The 18225-nt window shown below is 39.6% G+C and overlaps 1 protein-coding gene and 1 pseudogene across 2 annotated transcripts in view; both read right to left on the reverse strand.

Moving 5' to 3' along the window:
- WDR43 (WD repeat domain 43) overlaps window positions 1–14215 on the reverse strand; it is a 37941-nt gene extending 23726 nt beyond the window's left edge. The window contains exons 1-4 of the mRNA XM_080685098.1: window positions 13963–14215; window positions 8153–8290; window positions 6033–6154; window positions 452–572 (exon numbers count right to left, since the gene is read on the reverse strand). Coding sequence (XP_080541224.1) covers window positions 452–572; window positions 6033–6154; window positions 8153–8290; window positions 13963–14187 — 606 coding nt within the window. The 5' untranslated portion in view covers window positions 14188–14215. The remainder of the gene's footprint in view (window positions 1–451; window positions 573–6032; window positions 6155–8152; window positions 8291–13962) is intronic.
- Window positions 14216–14544: 329 nt separating this feature from the next.
- Window positions 14545–15398, reverse strand: LOC308257419 (small ribosomal subunit protein uS2-like; annotated as a pseudogene). The gene has a single exon. The product of its transcript is annotated as a small ribosomal subunit protein uS2-like (transcript).
- Window positions 15399–18225: the final 2827 nt, after the last annotated feature.

Consider the following 18225-nt stretch of genomic DNA (forward strand, 5'->3'; position numbering starts at 1 on the left):
GGTCTATTCATTTTTCCAATGCATGTGGAGTGGACATGTATAATCTATTTAATATTTAACACCAACAAACCAGATTTGGAGGCTAACTTTTGTCTATTAATTCTACTATTTGATATGTTTAAAAATAATGGTGTGTTTTTTTTTAATGTTTTTATGTAGAGAGAAAGGGAGAGGGAGAGATAGACCCATCGATGAGAGAAAATCACTGATCGGGTGCCTCCTGCACATCCCCTACCCACTACTGGGGATTGAGCCAGCAACCCAGTATGTGCCCTGACCGGGGATCAAACTCGGGATCTCTTGGTCCATGGGACAATGCTCAATCCACTGAGCCAAACCAGCCAGGCAAGAATCTGTATTCTTAAAATAATATACTATGGCTCATAACCTCTGCTTTCTCCATACTTACTTTAGATGACTATTATGCTTATAACTAATTTGATTCACTCACTCTGTAGAGTTCTTTGGTCTCCAAAACCCATAGTTTGATTGTTCGACCAGCTGAAAGCAACATCTTTCCATCTGGGCTGATACACAGGGAACTAACGCTGCTATTGTCACCTTTCCATTTGCTGTATTGTGAAGAGAAACAAAAATATCTCAATACAGAGGAAACTTTATTCAGAGCAAAAACATAACAAAAGACAAATCAATCAGACATTAAAAATACCAACTAAGGTTCAATGCCAATTGCATTCCCTAAAAGCTTGTGTCAGGAAACTAACCTTGAACATATCACTAAGGTAAAGCCTCCCTGATTAAGACTGGTTTTTAAAAGGTATCAGGAAATGGTTAAGAGATGTAAGAATGCCCTGATCGGTTTGGCTCAGTGGATAGAGCGTCGGCCTGCGGACTGAAGGGTCCCAGGTTCGGTTCCAGGTCAAGGGCATGTACCTTGGTTGTGGGCACATCCCCAGTAGGGGGTGTGCAGGAGGCAGCTGATCGATGTTTCTCTCTCATCGATGTTTCTAACTCTCTATCCCTCTCCCTTCCTCTCTGTAAAAAATCAATAAAATATATTTTTTTTAAAAAAAAAAGAGATGTAAGAATGTAAAATGGGTAGTTGAATACCCTGAGATCCATGAGGTGGATTTTGTTAATGCCAGGAAATTACCATGCTGGCTGGACCTCTGCAAGTCCATCCTATCTCTCCCCCCTCCCCCGCCCCCAATGGTTCCTACATGCTCTGGAGAGCTGACTTTTTAAAAATATATATTTTTATTGATTTCAGAGAGGGAGGGAGAGACAGAAACACCAATGATGAGAATCATTGATCGGCTGTTCCACTCTCCCCGTCGCATGCCTCCTATTGGGGATTGAGCCCGCAACCTTGGGCATGTGCCCTGACAAGGAAGTGAACCATGACCTCCTGGTTCATAGGTTAACACTCAACCACAGAGCCACACCAGCTGGGCTGAAGAGCACGCTTTTATTTTAGCTAATAATACAAATGATTCCTCAACCAAAAAGGTTATTTCATCCCAAATCCACATAGATGAGCCCCATCTGATAGGGTAAAATAAATTAGTTGTAGATGATTCCTTTTTAATACCTCAAATACAATTAGTAACATTAGTCTTTGCAGTTTGCTGCACACATTAATTCTGTCATAGGCAGCAGGGAGCTTAGCTATTCACTTATAAATCAAGAAATAACAGTAGCAAACTTATGACCAAAAGAGGTTAACTCTAAAGTGGAAAATTGTCACATTGGAATGTCAAATTACTCATTTGAAAAAAACTTAAGACTCCTACCTTATACTACATGCACATAAGACTTACTAAAAGTAAGTATTGAAAAATACATAGAACCAACTTTATAATCCTGGGGTTAGGACAGGTTTTCCAAAGCAATTATAAACCAGAAATCATAGAGGAAAAAAAAATGACCTGATTTATATCTGTACCACAAAATAAGGGATAAAATAAAAGCAAAAGGCTAGGAGAAAATACCAAATATATATATTAGCCCCACCGGTGTGGCTCAGTGGTTGAGTATCAACCTATGAACAAGGAAGTTACGGTTCAATTCCCAGTCAGGGCATATGCCCGGGTTGCGGGCTCAATCCCCAGTGTGGGGCATGCAGGAGGCTGCAGATCAATGATTCTCTCTCACCATTTATGTTTCTCTCTCTCTCTCCCTCTCCCTTCCTCTCTGAAAATAGAAATGTATTTTTTTAAAAAGAAAATGCCAGCACAGAACTAATATCACCACCACTTCCCCCACCCGCTCCCCATTAAGAGCTTTGCAAACCAAAGTGTAACCCTCCTATATCAGCATTACCTAAGAATCTGTTAGAATTACATATTTCCAAGCCCCAAACTAGACCTACGAAATCAGATCTGTATGCACAAGTACTGTATATGCACAGCAGAGCTTGAAAAGCACTAGATCAGAAGACTCCACTCTGGGAAATGTGATTGGTTCCAGAGGAATGACCCACACACTGAAATCTGAAGGCCTCCCAATCATTCTACAATGAAGCCCAACAATTGAGCCACACAACACACACAATCCTTCCAGTAAGGTTTTTAATGTTTCATTTTCAAAAGCAACAGCCAGCAGAAGACCTGCACTCATTTGAAAATGCCTTTAACATTAAAGACAGAAATCGAAATCAAACAAGACACAAGGGACAAAAGAAATAAACTTTAAGTCCTATAACTAATATCTTTAGAGTTAGAATATAGTAAGTGCATAAAAGGAGCATGATGCAACAAAAAATATTCAGAGAACAAAAAATAGTTCCTGTAAGTTAAAAAATATGGTAAATTTAAAAATTCAATAAAAGATTTGGAAGATAAAATTGAAAAAATTCACCAGCTAACAGAAGAGAAAGAAAAAAGAGAAAAAATAAGAGAGAAAAAAACACAAATCTTAAAGCAGTAGTCCACGAGATATAAAATCTAAACAGTGAGTTCAAGAGAATGATTGAAAAAAAAAAAAATAACAACAACAACAAAACCACAGAGGGGACGAATATAGTATAAGAAAATTGAAGAATACAGATTTCCAGGCTAAATGGTCCCTCAAATTCCAATATAATTCAATGATTAAGGAAAAATAATCTCAGGATATTTTAGAGTACTAAGGATAATTAACACTGAAAGCTATAAAACCAATGAACCAATGCTCAAAATCCTGAGGGAAAATTATTTCCAACTTAAAATTACTTATCCTCAAACTATGAATCAACTGTGAGGCTAGAATGACGACTCTCGTGAGCAAGCAAAATTTCCATAAATTTACCATCCATGCACCCTTTCTTAGTAAGCTTCACCAAAAGGAGCAAAAAGACCCCGAACAGCCACAGCAATCCTGAGAAAGAAGAACAAAGTTGGAGGGAATACAATGCCAGATATCAAGCTATACTACAAAGCCACTGTTCTCAAAACTGCCTGGTACTGGCACAAGAACAGACATATAAACCAATGGAACAGAACAGAGAACCCAGAAATTGACCCAAACCACTATGCTCAATTAATATTTGACAAAGGAGGCAAGAGCATACAATGGAGTCAAGACGGTCTCTTCAATAAATGGTATTGGGAAATTTGGTCAGATACATGCAAAAAAATGAAACTAGATTACCAACTTCACCATACACAAAAACAAACTCAAAATGGCTAAAGGACTTAAATGTAAGACGGGAAACCATAAAAATCCTACAAGACTCCATAGGCAGCAAAATAGCAGACGTGTGTTGTAGCAGTATCTTTACCGACACAGCTCCTAGGGCAATGGAGACTAAGGAGAAAATAAACAAATGGGACTACATCAAAATAAAAAGCTTCTGCACAGCAAAAGAAACCATCAACAAAACAACAAGAAAGCCCACTGCATGGGAGAACATATTCGCCAATGATATTTCCAATAAGAGTTTAATCTCCAAAATTTAAAGAGAACTCATACAACTTAACAAAAGGAAAATAAACGATCCAATCAAAAAATGGGCAAAGGATCTAAATAAATACACTTTTCAAAAGAGGACATACAGAAGGCCCAGAGGCATATAAAAACATGCTCAAAGTCACTAATCATCCGAGAGATGCAAATCAAAACAACAACGAGATACCATCTCACACCTGTCAGAATGGCTATCATCAACAAATCAACAAATCAACAAACTACAAGTGCTGGTGAGGATGTGGAGAAAAAGGAACCCTCGTGCACTGCTGGTGGGAATGCAGACTGGTGCAGCCACTGTGGAAGACAGTATGGAGTTTCCTCAAAAAGTTAAAAATGGAACTCCCATTTGACCTAGTAATCCCACTTCTAGGACTATATCCCAAGAAACCAGAAACACCAATCAGAAAGGATATATACACCCCTATGATCATAGCAGCACAATTTATAATAGCAAAGATTTGGAAACAACCTAAGTGCCCATCAGCAGACGAGTGGATTAAAAGACTGTGGTACATCTACACAATGGAATACTATGCCGCTATAAAAAAGAAGGAACTTTTACCATTTGCAACAGCATGGATGGAACTGGAGAGCACCATGCTAAGCGAAATAAACCAGTCGGAGAAGACAAATATCTCATGATCTCACTCATATGTGGGATATAATGATCAACATAATTTGATGAACAAAAATAGATCCAGAGACAAATGGCAGGGGAGGGGTGTGTGTGGGGAGGGGGGGGGGAGGGGGGGGAGTTAGAGAGCAACCCAAGGACTTGTATGCATGCCTATTAGCATAACCAATGGACACAGACACTGGGGCGGTGGGGGCTTGCCCGGGGTGGGAATGGCTGAGGGGGTCAATCGGGGAAAAAGGAGACATATGTAAAACTTTAGACAATAAATTTAAAAAGGAAAAGAAAAAAATTGAATAAACTTGGTTTTATGAAAAAGGAAAAAAAAGGAGCAAACCAACAATGAAACATGGAATTTAGGAAATAGAGGCTACATCTGACAAGCAAATTTTCAAGATGATGGAAAAAGGAAATCCCAGGACAACCGTTCAGCAGACCCTCCAAGGCAGAAGTCTTCCAAAAAATAAACGTAATTGGAGGAAAGCCTCCAATAAATAATAAAACTGAGGTGTCTAAAAATAACTGAGAATTACACTACTACAGAAGTGAGAATGAAATGACAGGTATATACAAACCTAAGCAAATGCACAAAGTCCCTCAAACCAGCTTCTTCCAATATATTCTAGACACCGGTGACAGATTACTTTTTTCCAGGGCATTATTTTGGTTACTTTATTTCAAAGACACTGCCCTTCACTGACTCTCTCCTGCTTACCAAATAGTTGTTTGTGATTTTTACCTGACACGTAAGGACAGACTCTTAAGATACTTTGGTCCATATCCTCTACCAACAGAACTCTAATATGCCCCTCATCTAAGTACTCTAACTCAGTTCTAAGAAAATCTCTCACTTCCTTTTCTCCTAGCCTTTGCCATTTCCCCATCCTTGGAAGGATTCTCCCAGCTTTTTCTATCCAAATCTTATCTAGTCTAGAAAGCCCAACAGAAATCTCCACTCTTCCACCAGGCCTTTCCAACACTACCCTACTCATGTGACCAGTCTTCACATGCTTGCTATCTGATGACATCTCTTGCACAGTTATCTTTTATACCATTATTTAACATTTATGTATGCAAGATTTCATTAAAAGTTCCTTGCCTAGCTGATGTGGCTCAGTGGAATGCGTGTTGTCCTATGGACCAAGAGGTCCAGGGTTCAATTCCTGGTCAGGGCACGGGCACATGTCCAGGTTGCGGGCTTGTTCCCCAGTAGGGGGTGTGCAGGAGGCAGTGATCAATGATTCTCTCATGGATGTTTTTCTCTCTCTCCCTACCTCTCTAAAATCAATAAAAATATTTTTTAAAGTTCCTTGAGAAGAGTCTATAGCCTTATTAGTGTCAATATTCCTCACTATGCCCAATATCAAATTTTACTTACAGCAAGAATACAATCTTGGGGGAAAATTTAAAAAACCAGTCTTGATTTGTCAAATTCTAATGTATCTCCAAGTCACTCCTCCAATACTACAGAACCATCAATGTTACTCACCACTTTACTTTGCACGTCTGTGTATTCCATTCCACAATATGTTTATCATCTGAACAACTATACAAACAGCCATTGTCTTGATGCCACTGTATGCAATTGACTTTGTTGTCATGTCCACCGCTCTGTAAATTTTTTTAAAAAAAGAGAGATTAAAGGAAAAAAATCTCATATGCACCCTGGAATCATCACTAAACAGTTAACTGAAACATTAGGCTTAGGTTAAACTAAAAACGCCTACATCTATCCGTTTCCAACATCAAAAATGAGATAAATCACCCATAACTTCAAATGTTAACCTTCCCTTCTCTGCTGGAAAAACATACTTCTACATGCCAAGTTAAAGGATCCTAATCCTAACTGCCACTGCTTTTAACAGGTATGCCAACATAAAGCATGGTACATACTTCATATACAGTGGCAAAAAAATTGTGACACTTGAGTGAACTAGTAAAGTCCAACCCTAAAAGTTTAAAGTCAACATTTTAGGTAAAAATCATGGCCAGTCAAAACTATCACTGAAAATCCTTTTTAAAAGGTTCCAAAACTCTCTCTCAATAAAGAAATTACTGTTCTTTTCAGGCAAACACTAAATGTTCCCCTGGGTCTTAGATATCATATTAATGATACTTTAAACATTCTAAACATGCCAAGATGCTCGCTTACTCAGAGGCACAAGATTAAAAAAAAAAAATTCATCACTTATCAAATTAGCTGTTTTCTGGTTAGTGTTATTGCTGTTTTAATGTGAATATTCAATGGAGGCAATAATGCTATTGGTACCATCCTCCCATTGCTGATGTAAGTACAAATCAGGAAAACTCTTCCAGCAAGTATTTTTATACTATGTATAAAACGCCTTAATACTCAAAACCTTTGACTCATTAATTGCAGGTTAGTAATTCTGGGAATTCATGTAAGAAAAAAAAAATTAGAACAGTACCAAATAAATATCAGAAACCACCTAAATGGTAATAGTTAAATCACCAAGGGACTATCCAATTTAATGGTATTTTAGGCAGTCATTAAAAATGTTTATAAATAATTCTTGACAAATATGAAAATTGTTTATGTTGTAATGGAATGGAAAATATCAGGATACAAAATAGATGAACAGACAACCCAAATGTACTTTTTAAACATATGCATAAGGCCAAGAAATATATAATCTATCAAACAGGATCTTAAACTAAAAACAGATTTAGGTATAAAATTTTTCACTTTTCAACATTATGTAGTTCAAAAGTATCCATAGGTAAGATGTTACTTAAAAAAGAAAACATTTATTCATATCTACAGAAAGCATTCCTATATAGTGAACACCAAAACATGTTGTAATAAATCTTGTCTGAAACACAGTATGTCAGAAGTTACTATCTTGCAGAGGTAAACCCTCATTTCTCTGCTCTTCAATGCCAGGGCTGGCTTCTACAAACCATATTTCTGCTTTGCCAGCTGGATGGCCAGGAGGCTCCACCAATAAGGGGTGCTAAGGGAGACAAGTCTGGAGGGACAAGGGACTTATTCCTTCCTATCTCCCAGTTTGCATCATCCCACTGCTTCTTCAACCCAGCAGTGGCAATCTTTTTAGCAGTGGCTGAATGCAATTTTTCCAGCACTTGGAGAACCAGTTTCATCACCTCCCTTCAGACACCAGCAGTCAGCTGGTGCCCCCCCTCAGAGTTTTGAGCCCCCCCCTCAGAGTTCTGGAGCCCGGGCCCATGGGGACAACTCCTGCTCAAGAGACAGCACCACATGAAGAGCCACACTTGCTCAACGGTCTGAGTTTCAGCAATAATTCCAACCATCTCCTTCGTTCTCTGACCGAGAGATGGTGGACTTCTTCCTGCAGTTGTTATCTGTGATACTTAGAATTCTTTTCGCCCTTTCTTATTTTCAATCTAGTCAACATTTTTTCATATCCTGATCTATAAGAACAATGTTGCCTATCATAGCTATGATCAAATATTATGTTCAGAATTTTAAATGTGTAAGGGGCAGAAAAATGCACCCATAGTGCACCTATAGCTCCTACTGCATATCCTAAACAGTTTTTATTTAACAAATCTCTAATATGCCAGTTTCCCTGCCATATCTTTTATAGCACATACACACATACTTACTACTAATTTACTGTGTAATTCTCCTTTTACTGTACTGTATAATAAAATACTACCAACTGCTGTACCAAGAGCCAACAAGTCAGTCTGGTTACTTGTTTCTATAGGTTCTGATTTCCTTTTTTTCCTCTGGGGACTTTCCTAAAAATAAAAGAAAAAAAATGTTTAGTTTGTATCTAGAACACTGAAACATCATTAATGCATAAATGCAAATGCCCAATAGCCCACAAAGGAAATGTAATTGCTACTAAGTGACATTACTTAAAAAAAAAAAAAAAGTGAGGTAGGATTCCCACTTTCTCACTACTTAGAAAAAAAGAATCAATCCAACAGAAGGAAGAGCTCATAATTCTTTTCCCCCTATCTCCTACTTCCCTGGAAGGAAGGTGTCAAATAGAACAACCTGGTATGCTCTTGATATTCTCTTAACAGGTCCAATGCTCCAATCCCAAGCAAAGAGATGACAGACCCATACCTACTAGTAAGCAGCCAACCATCCCCCTGCTTCCACCTCATCTTTTCTTTCACATTCTAGCTTTGTTTTTAGGAAAACGGGCACAAATGTTTTAATATTTATAAAATGCATTTACTTCAATTTGAGTGAAAAATTGCTGTAACTAAAGAGCAGCACAGAGCTAGTCTAAAAGTTCCATGTTGTCTTGATTCCAATGACAGAAGAGGCACAAGTTTAAATCTAGTGTCAAAGGCGACAAGACTTGGATTTATTTCAAAAATGATAGTAACAGCTGTCTGTCCATCAAAAGACAATCAATGATCCCAACTTCAGAGTACTATATCAGTTTATAATGCTGAAAAATTATAATTTCCAAACTTATCTTCCATATTTGTAATTTTTTAAAATTAAAGCTTCCCAGCCTATATTTTAGCATAAAAAAGCTGAGAAATCCGTACTTTTAGTGTAAAATGGACCAATACCCAAAGGGACCTTTTCCCAGTAGTGCACGATCTTTGCTCTACAGCACAAAAAAGCAGTCCAGGATACATAAAAATCTGCTCAACCCAATATCCACCAATGAAAACTATGTTACCAGTGCATAAAGAATATCAAGAATAGATTTATAAAGCATTTTCTATGTTTTTCTTTATGTTATTTTATAGAGATGGTACATTTGAAGAATTTGATCCACTGGACATACTGATCAACAATAAAAAAGATTTAACTAAAAATAGGTTAACGTTCTACACACAGAAAAAATAACGCATTTTGCAAGTTCTGAAAAATGTATCCACGTTCATAGACCCAAAAGAGATGTTACAATTAAAAGCCAAAATATAAATCAATCTGATAATCTCAAGAGTAACATTTAATTTGCTTGAAGCTTTGAAACTTTAGCACAAGGTTTGTCCTAGATCCCAGCTTCAGTTAAATGAATTTCTAAAGCCACATCTTAATGACCCCAGAAAGCAAATGTGGTTTCTGCATATGGTTATGAACACAAACCCATTTCAGGTGAGAATAATCGGATAAAGTATACCCATCTATTACTATCTCATCAGGAAACTCTATAAGAGTCTAGAAATTATTTCTTCTGCTTTTGGTTTTCTCCAAATCAAATTAGAATTATCTACACTGAGGTTTCTAACCTGTAAATCACAGGCTGGCCCAAATATATACAGTATGTTTTTCTGTGGATTTGCATTTAAAAGCACAGAAATTTTAGAAATTAAACATTAACATATTCAAAGCCCTAGTTTTCCTATCAGCAAAATGTGTTTTTGGGAGAAGCAAGCAGAGTGAACAAGTGGTAGTAGTATCCAATTTTGAGGATTAATGATCTAAACCTAAATATAATCTAATTAATTAATCTCAAAGAATTACTGACTCATGTATGTCTCAGTGTTGGAAGATCCTTTTAAAAATAACTTCCCATTCAGCAGGATGAACATGTCCAAACATGTAACACATCAACCAGTTAAGTTTCAATAACCAATGTCCATTTTAGTGAACTCTAATATTTAAAGTACTACCTCATTACTAAATATTTCTGAAATCAAGTTTAGTGCACCTGATAACAGGTTATGACAGGCCTTTGTTGGCATTTTCTATCTGAACCTGTTATTCCTGTGATCAAAAACGTCAACAGCTCCCCAAAGAGTAAATCAACATCTAGCTGGCATTCAAAAGCACCCCCAATTTGCCTCCAACTCACCTTTTCCAGCTTATTTTCAATTCCATCCTTACATTAACTCCCTAATCACAAATAAACTTTCCCATTTTGCCTTTGCTTTTACCTGCACTTGGAGGGGCCTTTTCCTACTCATCTCAATGATCATTTGGTTTAAAAAAAAAATCTATCCATTCTTCAAGGTCTACCTCAAATATCATTTCTCCACAAAAACGTCTTTTTCTTAAGGCACAAGTGATACTCTGCTTTGCACTTCAGATGCAGTGTATCTGAATTCTTTATTCTAGTCATACTGTTTTGTTCCCTCTAACCTGCCTAGCACAATGTCACGTGCACATAAATTGTACAAATAAATGTATAAAGTAATGGAAATGGTAGGCTAAAAATTTGGTTTCTATATGTGTATGTGATTGGAAATTCTGAGTTCCTGAAGGTACCGAGTGAAGACCAAAAGGATATGATTTTTTTTTAGGCTAGAAACTTTCTCAATATGAAGGTGCACGTGAGCTAAGCAATCAATACCAACACTAGTCTGAAGACAGATGATCAGAATTTGATCCAGAAGGCAATAAGACTGAGTGAGAGACTGAATGGCACATGTACATAATTTATAAAAGCAAGAAACAGTACAGATGTGGTGAAAACAGAGAAAAAAGCATATCCAGGTAATGAGAAGTCTGAATTTGATCAATTAAGCAATGACATTTTAAACTAAATCCCAGAAGAAAAGCGTTTACATGGAGAGCCAGTGCATACTCATAAGAATATGTGTATATATAAATGAAAGAAGTTTCACCAAAAAATGTATCCTTTACCGTGCAAAATATACTCTACTATTGTCTTATGCCGTGACAACCCCCTAAATCTATTTCACAATCCACTAATGCATCAAAACCTATTTTTGAAAAATACTGACCTCTAGACACTGAAATTTATGCCAAAGTTTCAAGTTTCGTTCTGCAATTAGCCTTCTATGCCATTTCTTGGCCTTAGTCACTTACTCTGGCAAATGTTTCATGGATAGCAATGAGCAAAATGTGTGCATTTTATATATAATTACATATAGTATTTATATAAAAAACAATTACTAGTACATTCTAATACAAAGGAAAGTCTATTTCTGCCAGTGGGATCTTATCTGCAAAGTTTACCTTCTTTTGACATTTAAATACTGGAGAGACCTTAAGACAGAGCATTGTACAAGAACACAACTGGATTGTGCTACATCTATAAGGGAAAAAAGTGGGGATGCTCAGCTCAGATTTTTCCCAGAAGCATCCTTTATACTACTATGTTTGCCCTGTCCAATGTCTGAAATGCCATGTGCTTCATTCAGCAAGCCCAAAGCAGTGACCGCAAAACAGCATAAATACATTTACTGTGGTAGCCAATAGTAAACAAGGTCTACTTCTCCAGGCTCTATAGCAGTTAAAGCAGGAAAAGGAGGAAAGTTTGAAAGATTTAAGGGGGGAATGAAAGAGAAAGTTCCTAGATGGCTTAACCACTTACTGTGTGACTTTGGCATATAATATAACATCTCAGTCTTAGTTTACACACCTAAGCCCAAGGAGCTCAAACAATAGCATCCAACCATAGTCCATCCTTGTCTCCCTGTACTTTTCTTGTCATCATTCAAGGTCCTCTTCGCCCAGGCTCCATCAAACAAATGGAAATGCTCAGCTATATAATATGTACAAAAACCCTTTAAAAACTACTGTGGCATAAATGCAAAGTATTATAATGATTCTGTGACTGAGAACAAGAAGCAGCAGTCTAAATTTCCTACACATTTATGAACTGCTTTAACTCCTGTTATCTAAGAAAAAACAGCATCACCCCATTTTCTCTCCATTGATAACATCACCAAACTTTGTCCTTGGGTGGTGAATTGCCAGTCACTGAAACATAGAGGGTATTCTTACAAGCTGATTTTCATTGAGGAGTGGAGCAGCAAATGATAAATGAGTCCATATGGATCACCCGCTGACTCTTTCAATAATAACATTGAGCACTCACTACATGCCAGACCATGCTACACCAGTCATAGTATCTCAACTCCAGTGGCCACAAGTACTTTATTGGTTATTAAGGATTTGGTGAAGTCATTTAAACTTCTTTAGTTGATTCTTAGTTTTAAAAAATGTAGTAACTTCAGGGTATTTCATAGAGTTGTGTGGCTAAAATGAAAGAATACAGGCAAAAGGATATAAAACCTATAAAAAAACTTTTTAATGTAACCCTTCACACTTTTCAATGAGGCCCCCAAAATTAAAGTGACTTGCCTAATGTGACAAAATCAGGTTTGAGTTGAGTCCCGGTTATGAAACCAAATCCAAATACTTTTCTATTGTATTAGAGTGCTATATTTAATTCAAAACTATGACTTATAACAGGAAATCTAAGACTAGATAAATGTTTTATTTCTGAAGCATTCAATGTGCTTGTAAGTCTACAGAAAACCAGAATGGGCAAAATTTTTTTTACCAGCCTAATATTTACTATTTGTTGCAGATAATGGAGAACTGAGCTCAATTTTTTGCTTTCTGCAAGTTGCTTAATTTTCCAGAGCTCGTTTCTTCCCAAACAAGTCAAAAAGTTAGTCTTTACCTTGCAGAACTAACCATACAAATATAATACTAATAACAAAACTTGTAGCACTTACACACCAAGAACTATTCTAAATGCTTTACACATTAAATGTGTTAACCTTCACAAACACTCTATGAGGTGGGTACTATTATCTCCATTTTACAAATAGGGAACTACAGGCAAAAATTACTACTACGAAGCTAAGCCTGGATTCAAAGACAGGCAGTCTCTCTTAATCGCAGTTCCCACGTGCGTGTGAGTTAGAGCAGAAGCAGTCGTGACTCAACAGGGAATGGCATCTTACCTGAGATGGATCCCTAACAGAGAAAAGACTTCCTAAAGTCGGCAGTGTCCCATCAAAGACAAACTTTACCTGGACTCATATTTAAGTTAAACTACTTCACTTTACCTCCATATCCTAATACAGACTTCAGACTTGGGGGGAAAGGATCCACTCAAAGGGAAGTCGTGCCACTGTTAAAAGTAAAAAGCAAGAAGCTTCAAACGGCTGAGGATGGAAAGGAGTCTGGGAGAATCAAGAGGGAGAGTCCCACGTCTTGGACGTGGAAGACAAACACGTGCTGAGCCGGCACCCAAGGGTGGGGTGCACGGAAGCAAGGAAACAGACTTGTTGATTCCAACCGCCCAGGGCAAATCCGATGAGAGGGTAATGAGTGAGTCGATGAGCGGTGAAGCCCCGAAGTGGGGCTCTGTCAAAAGTCAGGGCTCGGAAGATCGCATTCTGTTAAGCGAGGCCAGGCAGCCGGAGGGGCCAGGGCCTCGGCGAACATGGCGGCCCTGGAGACAGCGGGGAGAGGGCGAAGACCGCATGGAGCCCGCTGGTAGGACTCTGGTCCACTGCCCGTCGGATCAGGCCGAGCACTCAGTCGCTGCCCTCTGGACAGCCCGCCGGGGACTGGCGACGCAGGGCCCACTCCGCGCCGCCGCCACACTCACTGCCTCCACGCCCCGGGCCCCCGAGGGCCCCGCGAGACGCGGGGCTACGGGCCGTGGGGCTGGGGGGAGCCGAGCCGAGCCCGGGCGGACGCCCAACCCCCGCCGTCCCGCTCGCTTTACCTTGGCCTGCAACCGCGTTGGCGCCCATGCCAGGCAGGTGCAGGTACCGCTGAGGTGCGCGGAAGGCACGTACTCTTGATGTAGCCGGTTGTTGGCTGTCTCCCACACTCGCAGGTGACCATCGGCAGACGCCAAAGCGAAGAAGGCCTGACTATGCGGGGAGAAGGCGCAGGGGACCCCCGCGGAAGACAGGGAGTCGGCTACTTGGCCGCCACCCGCCGCCATTGCTGCTCGGCTCCGCGGCAGCCACGTGTTCGCTGGCGCGCATGCGCACCGGAGCGGGGCGGAGCCCGAGGGAGGAAGTGGGGCGGAGGAAGTGGGGACGGAGGGAGCCCGGGGAGTGGCTCTTCGCGACGCCAGAGAAAGTGGGGCGGGCCAGACCTGCGGACTGTGGCCCGCCGGGCCCAGTGCTAACTTGTACTAGGTAGAGTGGACGCGTGGAGTAACTGGACGGTGCGTTGCAGGGCAGGGCCCGTTCCTTTAAAACAAAAGAGAGGTTTGGGTTGTTTATTTATTTGTTTTTGAAACTTTCTTTTCATCCACTTTATTTTCATTCTGTTTAAGAGTTTGTGAAAGAACAACTTAAGACCACGCAGTGGGTGTCCCTACCCATTCAGTGGCCTGAGCTGTGGGGGCTGCAGACCAGTCTTCTGTGGCAGGCTGAGTGCTGAGTCTTCAATAGGAAACTGCTGAATAGGCACAGAGGGCACCTGCTCGTCATCAGACCCATCCTTGGCCTCAGGCTCAGCTGCTGGGAACTCCGGAGCTGGAGCAGTCCTTTCACCCTAAATTATCTCTCTTCCTTTTCAGTCTCTTCAGGCTCTCTGTAGTAGAGATCAGGCATAACCTCCCATGGATGTTCACGGGAGATGGTGCCACGCTTGCACAGAACTTCCCGAGCCAGCATCCACCACATTAGACCCACTGAGTGAGCTCCTTGTTGTTGCAAGGGCTGGCAAAGTCCACATAGCCCAGAGGAGAGTCTGCGTTACACAGAGCAGTGGTAGGCAGGTTATAATATACTAGTAAGACGTGTCTATGAGAAGCTGGTGGTCAGCGCTAGGATCATTAATCACCAGAAGTCTCGGCTCCCGTAAGACTACCTGGATCTGGTTAGTGAAGATTCCAGGAGTAAAGCAGCTGGCAGTAAGAGTGGCTCCAGTGGCAAACTTCAGCTTGCTGGCCAGTATTCCTGGACCGTATGACACTGACATCAGCAGGGTTTTCAATGGCAACAGTGGCTTGAACTGCCAGCAGAAGCCTCTCCCAGGTTCTCTTCAGATTGATGATGTAGATGCCATCACTTTTCCTTTTGTAGATGCACTGTTCCATTTTGAAGTCAAGGTTGGTGCCGCCTAAGTGGGTTCCTGCTGCAAGGAATTTAAGGACAGGGCATCCTCCTCCTTTGTTTGCGGGACATCAAGGTCTCTGGACATTGTGAAAGTTTCCATTTTAGTTATGTGGGAACCAAGAACAATGCCATATGGGTAGTGTAGAAAGCTGTTTTCTATTTTTTGTTTTTTAATCCTCACCCCAGGATATGTTTATTGATTAGAGAGAGAAAGAGAGAAACATGGATGTGAGAGAGAAATAATCGGTTGCCTCCTTTACATGCCCCAAACGGGGAAAGAACCCGCAACCTACCGTAGGTATGTGCCCTGACTTGGAATGGAACCCAAAACTATTTTTGGTGTACAGGGATGATGCTTCAATCAGTTGAGCCATCCACACAGGACAAAGCTGTTGTGTTTTTTTAATAGCATGATTAAACAAATGTTTAAAAGAAATACTTATAACTGCACGATTGTAACAATTATTTCCATTTTTGTCTATCCACTTCCAATCTATAATCATGTATACACATAATAATAATGTATTCAATCATAACAGTGTAAAAGTAAGTGAATAGTGCCATTAGTTGAATTGGGAAAAAAAGTTTGGGTGGAGTGGAAATCAAGAGTTCTATTTTGGACAGTAAAGTACAACATGCCTACTAGACATCCAAATAGAGTTGTTCAGGAGGAAATTGGATATGCGAGATGATGACGGCTAGAGATACAGATTTTGGATGCATTAGAAGACAGATGCTATTTGAAACTGTGGGGCTGGTCAAATTATATTGAGTGGTGTCTAGTAGAAATGGAAAGGAAATTCACAGGACTTGACCACTGATCAGAGGTTATAAGTGTTCATCTGTCTGTGCCAGAGAGAGCTTCACGGAGAGAAAAGTCACAGATGACTTGGAACTTTTTAGCCTAGAAATAATAGAAAATCATGTGATTTTAACTGATACAGGGAATAGAAGAGGACCAGGGTTCCAGGGAACTGAAAGAACAAAAAGGAGAAAGGAGGAAATAATGAGTTAGTTCAGTTTGGATCATGCTGAGTTTGAAGCACTAATAGATCAACCAGAGATGGTGTCTAACAGTTTAAATTATGAATTTTATTTTTTTAAAGATACAAGGGCCTGTTTATAGTTTTCCATTGTCTCTTCGATAGTGAACACTGCTTCAGCTACTTTACCCCTCAATAGACTTTTTTCCCCCCACCTGCCCTATTTTTTAAAAATATTTTTAAATTGATTTCAGAGAGGAAGGGAGAGGAGAAAGAGATAAAAACATCAACGATGAGAGAAAATCACTGATAGGCTGCCTCCTGCATGCCCCACACTGGGATCAAGCCTACAACCCAGGCATGTGCCCTGACTGAGAATCCAACTATGAGCTCCTGGTTCATAGATCGACACTCAGTCACCCAGCTACTCAGGCCACGCAATCAACAGACTATTGAGTAGATCTTGGAATACAACCACTATTTACATTAGATTGAAAATGTCCTATTTACAAGTTTTAGAGATACACTCATTTATTAAGTGGGGATTGCCTAAATTAGCAAGCATGCACCTGTGAGAGAAAATGCTAATTGCCTCCAAATCCACATTTTCTCCTTCTTCAATATTAATAGAATTTCAGATTTTTAGTTAGGCCTATGGTCATCTCTAATAAAAACTACATTTCTGGGGGAGGATGGGAGCAGGCTGCAAAAGATTAATGGGGGGGAGGGGGAGGACCTACGTAATACTTTTAACAATAAAGATTTTTTTTAAAAAAACTAAATTTCTCAGCTTGCCTTGCAGCTAGATCTGTCCATGTAATTAAGTCCTAGTCAATTAAATGTAAGCAGAAATGATATGTGCATTTTTAGGGAAGTATTTTAAGGAAAGAGGGCATGACCTTCCCTCTTCCTCCTTCTCACTGACTGAAACTGACGCTAACATAATCTTTGGAATGGAGAGTACACCCAGGAATACCTGACACTTCAGAGTGCCATCTTTGCCCTAAATTTACTAATTACACATTGTATCTTTTTTTAAAAAAATATATTTTATTGATATTTTCACAGAGAGGAAGGGAGAGGGATAGAGAGTTAGAAACATCGATGAGAGAGAAACGTCGATCAACTGCCTCCTGCACACCTCCTACTGGGGATGTGCCCACAACCAAGGTACGTGCCCTTGACCAGAATCAAACCTGGGACCTTTCAATCCACAGGCTGACACTCTATCCACTGAACCAAACCGGTTTTAGCAAGACACATTGTATCTTTACTAACATGAAACCTTACCAACTTGTTTAAAATTTTGAGAGCACACACAAGAGTCATTTAATTAAGGAGGATTTCTTAGAGTATTAAAAGTTCACAACAGTAGCACTTGTACATGGTCTTGCTAAGTTTTTACTCTATGCTCATTTATAATCTACAATACAAAGAGTCAATATGAAAAAAAATTAGTGTGACTACAATTTTACAAAAACTAAATAACAAGCAATGCATAAAAGAAAGTAGAAAAGTATTTGTCTTGGGTGTTCAGGGGAGTCTTCTGGAGGTAAGATATGCACGACTAGGACTCAATTATGCAAAGTAAATAAGTTAATGAGTAATTAATAAATAGATGTATAGATGTGCCCAAGGTTTTAAGTTTTTAAAGGGTTTTAAGTTTAGAGGAGTTTATTTATGTGCATTCATAAACCAAGACAGAGATCTTAAACATAAAGCTTAAATGCTTCACAAATAATATTCAGGGGAATCGTGGTTGAGTTCCACAGGGTGAGTTGGTAGCACTTGAGAAAGAGCTGGAAAGCAGAAAGGAAGGGTGCAGTGTGACAGTTCTCAGAGGACAAGATTAGACCTAGAACTAGTGAACTAGTTTGGAGATTTAAAAATGTCAGCCATGCCCTAACCTGTTTGGCTCAGTGGATAGAG

The sequence above is a fragment of the Plecotus auritus genome, assembly GCF_963455305.1.
Source record: "Plecotus auritus genome assembly, chromosome: 8".
NCBI classification, from domain to species: Eukaryota; Metazoa; Chordata; class Mammalia; order Chiroptera; family Vespertilionidae; genus Plecotus; species Plecotus auritus.